Source organism: Ovis canadensis, chromosome 16, assembly GCF_042477335.2.
Source record: "Ovis canadensis isolate MfBH-ARS-UI-01 breed Bighorn chromosome 16, ARS-UI_OviCan_v2, whole genome shotgun sequence".
NCBI classification, from domain to species: domain Eukaryota; kingdom Metazoa; phylum Chordata; class Mammalia; order Artiodactyla; family Bovidae; genus Ovis; species Ovis canadensis.
The window spans coordinates 52,587,419-52,599,436 of record NC_091260.1 but is presented as its reverse complement, the minus strand read 5'-3'; the positions used below and the strand labels follow the sequence as shown (position 1 = coordinate 52,599,436).

At 39.5% G+C, this 12,018-nt stretch overlaps 1 protein-coding gene across 21 annotated transcripts in view; it reads left to right on the top strand.

Moving 5' to 3' along the window:
- RAI14 (retinoic acid induced 14) overlaps positions 1 to 12,018 on the top strand; it is a 163,562-nt gene that overhangs the window by 138,024 nt on the left and 13,520 nt on the right. For 10 of the 21 annotated variants that reach the window (XM_069555837.1, XM_069555832.1, XM_069555838.1 and 7 more), the window contains 8 exons: positions 1,017 to 1,081; positions 4,879 to 4,936; positions 5,412 to 5,482; positions 7,020 to 7,126; positions 7,751 to 7,929; positions 8,194 to 8,222; positions 9,434 to 9,520; positions 10,440 to 10,526. In XM_069555837.1, coding sequence (XP_069411938.1) covers positions 1,017 to 1,081; positions 4,879 to 4,936; positions 5,412 to 5,482; positions 7,020 to 7,126; positions 7,751 to 7,929; positions 8,194 to 8,222; positions 9,434 to 9,520; positions 10,440 to 10,526 — 683 coding nt within the window. Of the gene's footprint in view, positions 1 to 1,016; positions 1,082 to 4,210; positions 4,357 to 4,878; positions 4,937 to 5,411; positions 5,483 to 7,019; positions 7,127 to 7,750; positions 7,930 to 8,193; positions 8,223 to 9,433; positions 9,521 to 10,439; positions 10,527 to 12,018 lie in introns of those variants that run through there. The other 11 variants (XM_069555846.1, XM_069555842.1, XM_069555847.1 and 8 more) reach the window with 2 other exon arrangements.

Below are 12,018 nucleotides of genomic sequence, written 5' to 3'. Positions count from 1 at the left end.
AGGACAAAGAAATGAAGCAAAGGGATGAAAGGAGTGGGGGAGGAATTTTAAGTGGTGAGATCAGGAAAGGTCTCATCAAGAAGCAGGTTTCAGTGGCATCAGGCAGGTAAGCGGGCAAGCTTCCTGGTTATCCTAGGAGAAGAGGATCCAGGCTAAGCAAAGAGCAATTCTCTAGGGCCCAAGAGTGGAAGCCTGGTAGCCACACCAAGGCTGTCCCTAAGCCCCTCACCCACAGATGTTCTATAGGCCCGCTAGGTAATGCAGGGGAGGGCACTGGGTGTAATGTTGTTCAGTCGCTAAGTCGTGTCCAGCTCTCTTGCAACCTCATGGACTGTAGCTTGCCATGAGGTTTGCCTCTGACCGTGGGGTAGAATTTCCTAAAGTTATCTGAGCACAGAAACGTCAGAGAGTCTCACGTTGGCATCACATTTTTTGAAGGGAATGTGAAGAGATGCTCCTTTGATAGTGTTGTTTTTATAACTCTTTTCCTTCTTCCACCCGTTCCAAGTTTGAACATCTGAACTACAGGTAATTCCCCTGCAGAGCTGAAGCACATTTGGAGGAAAGCGAAAGGACAGGCGGAAGTGGGGTTTCATGTGGGTGTTGGGTGTGTTCTCTGCCGCTGCCTATGCTGGGTTCCGGGGCCCGTGGCAGTTGTGGTCTGGTGTCACTGTTGTGGACGCAGGGCATCTGGCATCCATGCTGACAGCTGAAAGCGGAATTTCCAAGCTGCATGCCTAGAGTCTACCACAGGCTTCTAGCCCACAGCTTAATTGTACCCCAGGAGAATGGCAGCTGGCGTGGGCCCTGAATGTTATCCAGGGGTCAGGGTGCTGTGTTCTCCCCACTTTTGTCACAATGAACTCTGCAGATAAGAAGTGGAGGCATTACTCTCAAGAATAACAATTCCATCTTTGTTGGAGAACAGTTTATTTCCTCATAGCTGTCTTCATTACAGAGATAAGAGATTTAAAATCTGTGGTCTTTTCCTTCGAATTTTTTTTTAATCCATTTAGGACACAGTGCTTTGCACCTCGCAGCCAAGAACAGCCACCATGAATGCATCAAGAAGCTCCTTCAGGTAAAATGGAACAACTTAAAATTATAAATGTGTCATTTTAAAAAATTGAAAGTAACCTTGTGTGTGTGAAAGAGCAAATAAATACATGCATGTTCCTTTAAATATTATCCCAGAACTGGGGTTCCCTAAGAAGCTTTATTATTAACATTTTAGATAGCTGAGGAGAAGGTTATTTCCATAGCAGTTCCACTGGTGGAGAAGAGGATCCTAATAAATTTGAAGTGCCTTCCTGGGATCCAGCTCTTTTGTCCCCTTTATTCAGCTCTTTTATTTTTATTTTTTGCCTTTTTGGAAGGACATGTACCCTTTAAACAGTCACCTTAAAAAAAAAAAATTCCTGTGCTGTTGGAGATCCTTACAATACAGGATCTCTAATATCCTAGTATTTATTCTCGCTCAATCATTAGTAGAATGCAGCTTTTTTTGAGAAGCAAAACTTCCACCACTGTTTCCTTGTATATAACTTGATGAGCTTTTAGTTCTTAGTTTTTGTTCAAATTCTTGGTTTTATTCTTCTTTATAATTTTAGGTCAACTCCCTGGTTGGAAACTTCCTTGCCAGGAAGTCTTTATAACGATCACTTAGGGCGACAGCTTCTGTCTATCTTTAAAGATGAATATTTAATGACATCCCAATAGTTCATACAGTAACTTCCTGCTGTTGCCAGTCAAAATGCAGTCTTGGCTGTTTTCAGGAACAGCACAGAGCAATAAACTGCATGTTTGGAGTACTGTCTGTTCCGTTGAGCTGTCGCCTCGGCCTTCCTGAGCACTGTTTGGGACCCAGCATCTTGCTTTAATTTGGCTTCGCAATTCTGATGCAGAAATGTGGGCACATTCTTCAAGTTGTCTGCTCTGTTGATCACACAGCTTCTTGTCTTGCGTTATATGATGCAAGCTACCTCCAGTGCCAGGGATCCTTAACCTTAACAGGTCTTTGAAGTGAAATTCAAGAAAGATAGATCAACATCTGTGATGATGAAGATGATTTTTATTATGTGGCTTCTCTCTAAAGAAAGTTACAATAGAACTTTTCTTCTCTGCCTGCTCTGGGGCTGGATACCCTGGATAAGTGAAAATCATTGACTTGCCCAAGTGCCCTGCCTCCACACCCATGGTCTTACCTTCAGTTTTTTAAAAAATACCTTATTTGTATTCTAAGTCTCTGTTCCCATCCTGGCTTGGCTATCCAGACTTTGCATCTGGCTCTGATTTGAGGGAAGAATGAACTTGACAAGCTGGAAATCCTCATGGGCAAGGACCAGATATTCTAGCCTCTAATGTAATTTTATATCTGGTTATGCAAATGGATTGGTTTTTCTCTGGAATCTTTGAAGCCTTTAAACAGTTCCTTGTGCTGTTCTAAAATTAGGCCAAAGCATGGTAAGTCGTAACATGATCTCTATTCTTATTACCACTGAAGGGCAGACGAACATTTCCAATATTGCCTGCTCTCCACAGATCATCTGAATGGTGTTCTTTCTGGATAGTGGTGAAAACCAGAGGCTTTGATGGCCTCCTAGTGAGTTGTTTCCCTAGAGTCCTGCACCCCTCTGATCTCTGCTTCACTACTTGTCTGGGCAGCCCACACCCTCTGCAATGGGACCACTGCTGTCTCCTGCCAGCCCCTCACCCTGTGCCTTCTGCAGCTACTCCTTTTTCTCTGGCCTTTTGCTCTTACTATCTGTCTACTGGAGAGACTTCCCTTCTCCAGAGGTTACCATTTCAGAGTTCTCCCTCCTCAAGGCAATGAGCACAAAGAGAGCCTTGTGAGAGTCTTCAAATTCAGATGACCTCTCCTTCTCCTACCCCCTGCCCCCCATCCCCCTGCTCTGACTTCTAGCAAGTGGGCCCTGGGCCCTGGGCACTGTGTCAAATGGCGAGTGTTTACTCATGAACAGAGCAGCCCGCATCCTGCTGGAGCTTGCCACTTGGTGAGCAAAGACACAAACGCCCACGACAAATTGCACATCACTAAGAAGAAAACTGACAAGAGTATTGTGAGAGGTATTCAGGAGGGCCCCTGTAGAGGAGCTGAGATTCAAGCTGAAAAGTAAGCAGTTCAGAGAGCCATGGGAGAGCATTCCAAGCTGACAGAAAAGCAAGTGCCGAAGACCTAAGGTCGGACCTTTTGCAAGTGCAGAAGGTCAGAAGGGTACTAAGTAGTCAGGGAGGAAACAAAGCCGGTGAGGGGACCTGGGGGGAGTGAGGGAGAAAGAAAAAGAAGGGCCCGCGGGACTTTCTTGATGGTCCATGGTTAAGACTCTGTGTGTCCACTGTAGTGGGTTTGATCCCTGATGAGGGATCCCTCATGCTACACAGTAAGGCCACAGAAAAAGAAGGGCCCAGGATGCAGCCTTGTGTGACATGATGGAACTGCGGAGGACTTGGAAGTAAAGAGCTACACTGACAGTTTAGAAGGTCTCTCTATTTGTATAGAGAGGTGACTAAAGAAGGAAAAAGCCAACCGTGAAGACAGCCAGGTGGCCGTCAAGGCTGTCAAGGTGAGCAGGTACTGGCTCAGACCAGGTGGTGATGATGGGGGAAAGGAGGAGAGTTGCTTAGGGTGTGTTTGGGGTACATAATTGACAGGCATGGTGGTAGACTAGATGTGGGGAAGGAGGAGGAAGCAGAAATCAAGGATGACTCGGTGGTTGCTCAGGGACTAGAGAGATGAATGTGCTGTTGACAGTGGCGGGGTGGGTCGGGAAGATCAAGCTGTACCAGGAGGGGACCCCAGAAGTTTTGGTTGTGTTGCGTTCGAGGTGCCTATGAGAAATAGGCAGTGGGTTATGAAACCCAGGGCTCAGAGATGCCGTCTGCTGTGTAGTGACATGAATACAGGGTCCACGCAGCCTGTCTGGGTCTGAATTCTAGCTCTGCCACTTACTGTGACCCGAGCAAGTTACTAACTTCTTTGTACCCCAGCGTCCTCATCTGTAAATGGGGTTAATGGTATCTGATCAGGGTTGTTAGCAGCCTTAAAACCATGCCTTGAACAGTGCCTAGCACATAATAGCCAATACTTGTGAAGTAGTTTTGTTGTCATTGTTAAGATATACACTTGGGAGGCATTAGCTTCTAGGCGGGGTTTCAAGCTGCGGGTGTGGATAAGGTGACCCAGGGTGATAGTGCAGAGAAGAAGAAACACCGGGGAGCCCTGTTTTGCCCTCTGGGGAAGGGTGGCCAGAGCAGTGGGGGAAAACCACAATTGGATGGGCCAGGCAGGACTCCAGGAGCTGAGAGAGTGTTTGGAGAAGAGGGAGTGGATCGCAGGTAAGAGGTTGATGAGAGGAGGACAGAAATGTTTGTTGTCATTAGAAACATGAAGGTGGCTGGTGACTTGGATTCCCTGATCCAAGGAATAGTCCTCAGGGAATATTGAGGACAGACGCACAACTGCAGTGGGTCCAGGAGTGAACAAGAGGCAGGGAGATGGTGTGTGTGCAGGCAGTTCTTAACGGAATGTTGGTTTTGTGAAGGGGGATAGAGAATTAGGGCAGGAAATGGGGGGACAGGTGGGATCAAGATGAGAATTCCTAGAGCATGTTGTTTTGCTGGTGGGGATGATCTGTTGGTGACAGAGCTGATAGGAGGGAGAGGTGACAGTTCATTTGTGTCTTGACTGCTTCGAGGTGAGTCTCACTCCCCATGAGACCATAAGCTCCTGGAGCATAGCAGCTGGGGCTTATTCAGGTTTATACTTTGCTTAGTAAGTTGCATCATACTTTGCAGAAACAGGATGAACGGAATAGAACTGAAATTTACTATACCTATTTATCGATTTTTGTCTTATAGTCTAAATGCCCAGCTGAAAGTATCGACAGCTGTGGGAAAACAGCTTTACATTATGCAGGTAATTTTCCTTCTCTTGGTGGCTCAGATGGTAAAGCGTCTGCCTACAGTGTGGGAGACCTGGGTTCAATCCCTGGGTTTGGACGATCTCCTGGAGAAGGAAATGGCAACCCACTCCAGTATTCTTGCCTGGAGAACCCCATGGACAGAGGAGTCTGGTGGGCTACAGTCCATGGGGTCATAAGGAGTCAGAGACGACTGAAGTGACTTAGCATACACGAAGAGCTAAGCCAGATGTTTGCCTAAAGTCAACCAACAACTGGCAAGTGCTGACCGTAGGTCTGGACGACACTGAAATTAAACAGTATTTTGAGACACCACTTACTTATCCATCCTGACACCGTTTCTCTTCAGTGCAGCTGAGTATCATCTGCATACTGGGTAGACGTGACCTTTTCTTTCCTAGAAGTGTTTGATGCCCCTGGTTGTGAGACTAGCTTTGTGATTTGCTGTGGTTTCTGTCTTCCTTCCCTTAGCCGCACAGGGCTGCCTTCAAGCTGTGCGAGTTCTTTGCGAGCACAAAAGCCCCATAAACCTCAAAGATTTGGTAAGTACCAGATGACCATTAGAAGTGGAGATGGACCCTGGTCTCTAGAATACCACGGGCTCCTTCTGGAGCATTTGGCAAAAGTCTGCTGCTTTCTGACCTAGATTGTCTTGTGCAAAACAGATTTCAGTACTAGCCCCATTGGTCCTTAAACCGTCAATAAAACATTTTGCAGCATGCACGTTCAGTGTTTATTTCAAAGGATGGACACATGGCTTACTATCAACCTAGATATTAATAAGACTTATTTTCTTGATTTTTAATAAATAAAAAATAAGTCTAAACAGTTCTGTTATTTTCCTTCGGCACCCCATATATCACCTTTGGTACTCCCGGATAGTGTTTTCCAACCATAAAGACCACTTACAGCCTATTTTAACCTTGCTGGACTATGTCGAGAATACATTGACATCCCTCTTGCTCCTGTTTACAGCACTGAATTTCCTGCTATAGCCTGGGACTTGGCATGTATAAGTTACACCTGAGGGGGACATTGTGAAGTGAGCATTTAGAATCTGTAAATAAATTCACACTTGCTGAATCTCAATACTTTATAGCCAGAAAGTGTTATAACTTCACAGAGATAATTTTCATGGAAATCTGAAGTTCTACTCTGAGTGAATACTTAATCTTTAAGTAGCAGTTGTATTTTTAAATATTCCCACGTTAAAATAATTGGATATACTGTAACTTTTCTTTCCCTTTGCCTGTTTGAATACATTCTGCCTTAAAATTATTGTCAGGCCCATATGTGGGTTATGTTCAATGCAAGAACAGAATAAGAGCCTCTCTTTATGGCTTTCATAATTTGAGTCAGGTCCCCTCTTCACCCTAAGTTTGTGGAAATTGTCACCTATAAATTCTGGTATTTTTTTCATTTGTTTTATACTGTGATGTTGATATTCTTAATTCATTTTGCAATTTGTATGAGCTGGTAATCTAACTTTTTCCTAAAGGAATTGTCAATTGTTATATTAAACAAACCTTTCTTTCCATCAATCTCTTTATCTTGTCATGTGTCAGTAATGGACAAATAAACTCTTAACTTATGTTTTTGATACCTAGTAAGATTATGAAAGCAAATGCTTTCCAGGAAGACAGTTGATGGCATGGCAGGATGCTAGGATACTTAGAAGAAAGTGCTTAGAGAGCATGGGACCCAGGAATGCTGTGAGGAAACAACCCTTCATTTCTCTAGAACATGGAGAGCCGTTTCTCAATGAACATGGTATACTTGCCTCAAGCCTGACATACTTTGTGTTCCACTCTCTGTCTCATCATCACCAGACTGAGCGACAGTCAAGGGATCGAGGAGCCCAAGAGCCTGGCTCCTTAGGAAAAGCCCACAGTCAGTGAAATTCCATAAGAAGAGTTGTGGTAGTGTGTGATTTTGGCCTTCCGGGGGAGCAGACTATATTGGTGGGTCAAATATAAGGCCAGCAGGACAAGTCAGGAATAAGTACAGAAGGAATCAGGACCTTTGCAATTCCGGTATTTGACTTCCAAATTAAAATCTTCATCTGAATTTGTCTCCTAGGATGGGAATATACCACTGCTTCTTGCAGTGCAAAATGGCCACAGTGAGGTCTGTCGCTTTCTTCTGGATCATGGAGCAGATGTAAATTCCAGAGACAAAAATGGAAGGTACCACAGAATTAGAAAGCATGTGATTTCCCTGATATCCACATTCTGAGAAGTTTTCACAGCTGTACTTTGGATCATTTGTTTTAAAGCAGTTTTAACTTCTCTACTGTTTTCTGCCTTTTTTGGATAATTAAGAATCTGTTTTAAAAATCTGACTTAAAAAAAATATTTTCTCCAGACCTCTGGGAGCATCATAGCTGACTGTGTCTATGATGACATTATTAAATGTTAAAATGGATAGGCCATTTCCTTTGACTTTTCAGGCAAAATAAAAGTAAATATTTTGGTTTTTTTTTTTAAGTCTTAATAATGTTATAGGTTCTTTATAAAACTTGATTTGAAAAAAAGACAAGATATGTGCCAATCATATTTAAATTCCATCATAGTTAGAAGATTATGTCTGTGTTATTTGACCTAATATTTTTTATGATTTAATCTGAGGTTTGATAAAATAGCTACCCAATTTTGGTAGCATTCCACTTTGAATTTCCTGGAGTATTAAGAGTAGTACAGGTTTAACTGCACTTAATCTCATTTTCTCTGTTCTTCAGACAAATGAAATGATTTCCTAGCAAAAGTTTCCAGATTTTGTTAGTACTGATTTTTTGTCTCCTCATTCTTTAGAACTGCTCTCATGCTGGCTTGTGAGATTGGCAGCTCAAACATTGTAGAAGCCTTAATTAAAAAGGGTGCAGACCTAACCCTTGTAGATTCTCTTGGACACAATGCCTTACATTATTCCAGACTCTCGGAAAATGCAGGAATTCAAAGCCTTCTATTATCAAAAATCTCTCAGGATGCTGGTATGTGAAAGAAAATAGCCAATGTTGTTTCAAATTTATCCCACTCCATTTTCCCCAAAGAATAAAGGAATTTGTATAATATATTATTCTTTTAAATTATTCCTGGGGAAAAATGAAGTGTTGAATATTGTGTATGTTGTATATATGGGTGTGTTTGTGTGCGAGTGTGTGTTTATATACCCCTCCCCTACCCAGAGTGGATATGAGTCATTATGGTTCTTATGGTTTGTTTTTTTTTTTCTCTCTCTCATTTTTCTTCTATAGATTTAAAGACACCAACAAAACCAAAGCAGGTATTTATCTTAGGATGAGGAGATTCTTTTTTATCATTGCTTGTGGGAATTTGAACATGTTCTGATTAAACCACTCTGTGGGCCATTAGGAAAGTGATTAAGACTAGGCTGAAACTACTTAAGAAGTAAAATATCTTTGGAATAAATGATTCATTGTAAGGTGGTAAATATTTTCTTAATGATTTAACCTGTTCCCAAAGCATGTAACTTTAAACTTGCTACTCATATATTCATCTTTTTTCTGAAATGTACTAATATTTCTTACTGGTGTGAAAAGGTTTGATGTGATTTTTAACTCTGAGAACAACAGTATTTTAACTACTTGTAATATCACATGAATTACAGAACTCTATCCATATCTGTGTTAGATATTTAATGAAAATATGAGATTTGCCACTTTCATTTTAATTAGATCTTTTCTAAAATGTCATTCATTTTACACAAATAAAAATTGAGAAGTTTACCCTGTTACTTTGGTGTTTTCCTTAAAAACATAGTCACTATTGTTTATTAATGAGCTATATATTTGACTATTTTATTTATAAGTCAAGGTTCTTGGAAAAATTATCATACTGAGCAAATACTTGATACTGAATTTATTTTGTACCAATTATGTTATTTATCCATAACCTTCAGAGATGAAGTTCTCCCCTTTCCCCATATTCATAGTCATTCCTTGATATCTGCAGAGAATAGCAAAATCTGCAGACACTCAAGTCTCTTATATAAAATAGTGTGGTACAGTTGGCTGTCTGTATCTGTGATTCTGGGATATGCAGATGGTTGAATCTGTGGGTGTGGAACTTGTGGATATGGAGGGTCAACTGTACATTTTTAAGAAAAGGAATGGAAGTAATGAAAAGGTTGGGGAAATACCCCTTTTTTGCATTAAGATGGGAGCTAGATTATGAACATACTCTGGGTTCTAAATTGTGGTAAACAATTCCTTATCCTCTCCTTTCCAAGTTCTGCACACCAACTTAATCTGGTTTTGTCTTGTGTTTTTTATTTTCTTACTTTAAAGCATGGGCTGCTAGAAGAACACTTGGAGCATGCATATTACTTTATGTTGGTAGCAAGTTTCAGAACTTGATAAAGTAAGAAGTGCATGAACTGTTGAGGTTTTTCTCATTTGTTTGATGAAGCTATTTACTCAGACTTTACTAACCTGACTAACCCACCTCCATTCTTTGGACTGTGATAACTTTCAGCATGATCACGTCTCTAAAATAAGCTCAGAGAGAAGTGGAACTCCAAAAAAACGCAAAGCTCCACCACCTCCTATCAGTCCTACCCAGGTAAAAATGAAAGAAAACCAACAATGAAAAAACATATAACAACAAAGCCATAATTTTGTCATTTTGTGTTTAGGTCAAAAAGAACTGCTTTAAAATTGACCCTTAAATGCACATTTTAAATTTTCTTTAGCAGTTTTAAACTACAAGTAGTGATATGAAGAATTTTGATTATAGTAGGGAAATAATGTTGATTCTTACTTATTTCAAAGCTGAAGAATTAGACTGTATCATTTTTAGAACTTTCAAAATTCTCAAAATGTATGACAGGACCTTTTTCCTTAAGATAATAAGCTCAGTCAGAGCTCACATTAACAGCTCTAGTAAAGTAGGGAGAATGCGTGTCTGGTGAAACATTAGTTGAAAATGAATTTTAGTTGGTTTATCAAACATTATTGAAATATATTTGCCTTTCATATTACATTTAAGGTTGACTAACATTAAAGCAGCTTTCATTTTTGAGCTTATAGTGATTACTGAGTAGAAGAAGAAGCTTGAATAACTATGAAATGGTAAATAAAAACAAGCCAGGGTTTGTTATTAAAAGAAGCATAGGCCATAAAAAGAATAATCCTTATCAAGTATTTGAGAAGAATATCTCCTTCAATAAGCAATATTAAACATGTTAGCATATTCATTAATAATATTCTCAATATGCAATAGAAGTTTTATAAATTTGTAAAGTTAATTCTAGTCAATATAGGAGCAAAGTTCCGTAGTTAATTCTACTCTGTAAACTTTCAGAAAGTATTTGAGATAAGTGAATTGTATTGAAAATATGTTACCCTTGAATTAATTGAAACTTAGCATAATTACTGTTAGGTTTATTTGCATTGGTTAAATAGGCTAATTCTTTGGCACTGGAGAAGAAAAACTTTTGAAGAAGGATTCCTTATTGATGGTTTTCATTTTGGTTTTTTAGTTGAGTGATGTGTCTTCCCCAAGATCAATAACTTCAACACCACTTTCAGGAAAGGAATCAGTATTTTTTGCTGAACCACCCTTCAAGGTATTTCTTTTCTGTGTCCAACTTATTACTTAATTTTAAGATATACAACAGATTTAAGTTATATGGCACTGGGTAAAACAGAATATACTTCCCAGTCATTTGGTTTACAACCTTTTCATCAGAAAGCATCCTCTGATTATTTTTTCTGGTGAGGACTCCATAAAAAAAGAGTAGACTGAATATATTTATTAACTAATATTTAATTTTCTTCATTTAAAAAAAGGACAAAGATAAGAACTTACCTGATAACCAGTCATCTTTCCAAATTGAGTTGACATAATATCAATCAAAAAGAAAGAAATGGATAGTCTCTGATGTCTTACTAAGAAGTAATTATATATTTTTATATAATTATAAAAGTAATATGTATTTTAGAAAGGTTAGTAAATCCATTCAACCTGATTCTCTAGATTTGTGGTAGAAACGTATTTTAAGGAATGAGAGGATATTTCAATTTAATATTTGTTTACCTAAGTATCACTAGGAAATTATACTTGGAAAAAAAGTAAAATTTATAATTGTTAAAGTGAAATTTCAATGGCATAATTGTGTATTTACTTCCCCCATCTGGGAATTACTAAAAATAAATTTGTATTTAACTCAGATGCACATTGATCTGAAAAAGATTCTATCAGCCTATCATCTCCCTTGTGTTAACTAGATTTTATTAAAATATAAGGCAAGGAAAGGAAGTTTTGCCTTTATAATTACCATCCTAATATCTTCTAATATGATTATGGCTCAAATGGGGTAAATGCATTCCAAAGAACAATATGACAAATTATGTTTTTCAGAAATAGAGTGTAAAAAGACTTATTTCTTTAAAAAAATCACAGAAAGATTAAAAAGGACACCATTTGTAATAGCTAAAATTTAAAAAGGTTAAAAAAATGCCAATGGGTGGTGTTGATGTGGAAGAACTAGAACTCTCATACTCTTGTTTGTTGGATGTAAAATGATACAGCTACTGCAGCCTGCCAGGCTCCTCTGACCATGGGGATTCTCCAGGCAAGAATACTGGAGTGGGTTGCCATGCCCTCCTCCAGGGGATCTTCCCAACCCACAGATTCAACCCAGGTCTCCCACATTGCAGGCAATTCTTTACCATTTGAGCCACCAGGAAAGCTCACAGCTACTTTGGAAAACCATTTGACAGTTTCTGTAAAAGTTCAATATACACCTAACATATCATCTAGCCATTCACTCATAGATGTTTACCCAAGAGAAATTAAAATATGTCTCAAAAAGTACACAAATGTTTATAGCATCTTTTTTCAAATATCTCCAAACTAGAAACAGCCCAAATGTCTTACAACAAGTGAATGGATAAAGATAATGAGATATATCCATATATAAAAGTATGACTCAGCCATAAAAAGAGAATGAAGTGCTGGCCAAGCAGTATCATAGATGAATCTGGAAACCATCATGCTGAATGAAAGAAGCTAGGCTCAAAGAAGTTCATCCCTTGTAACATTCCATTTATAGGAAT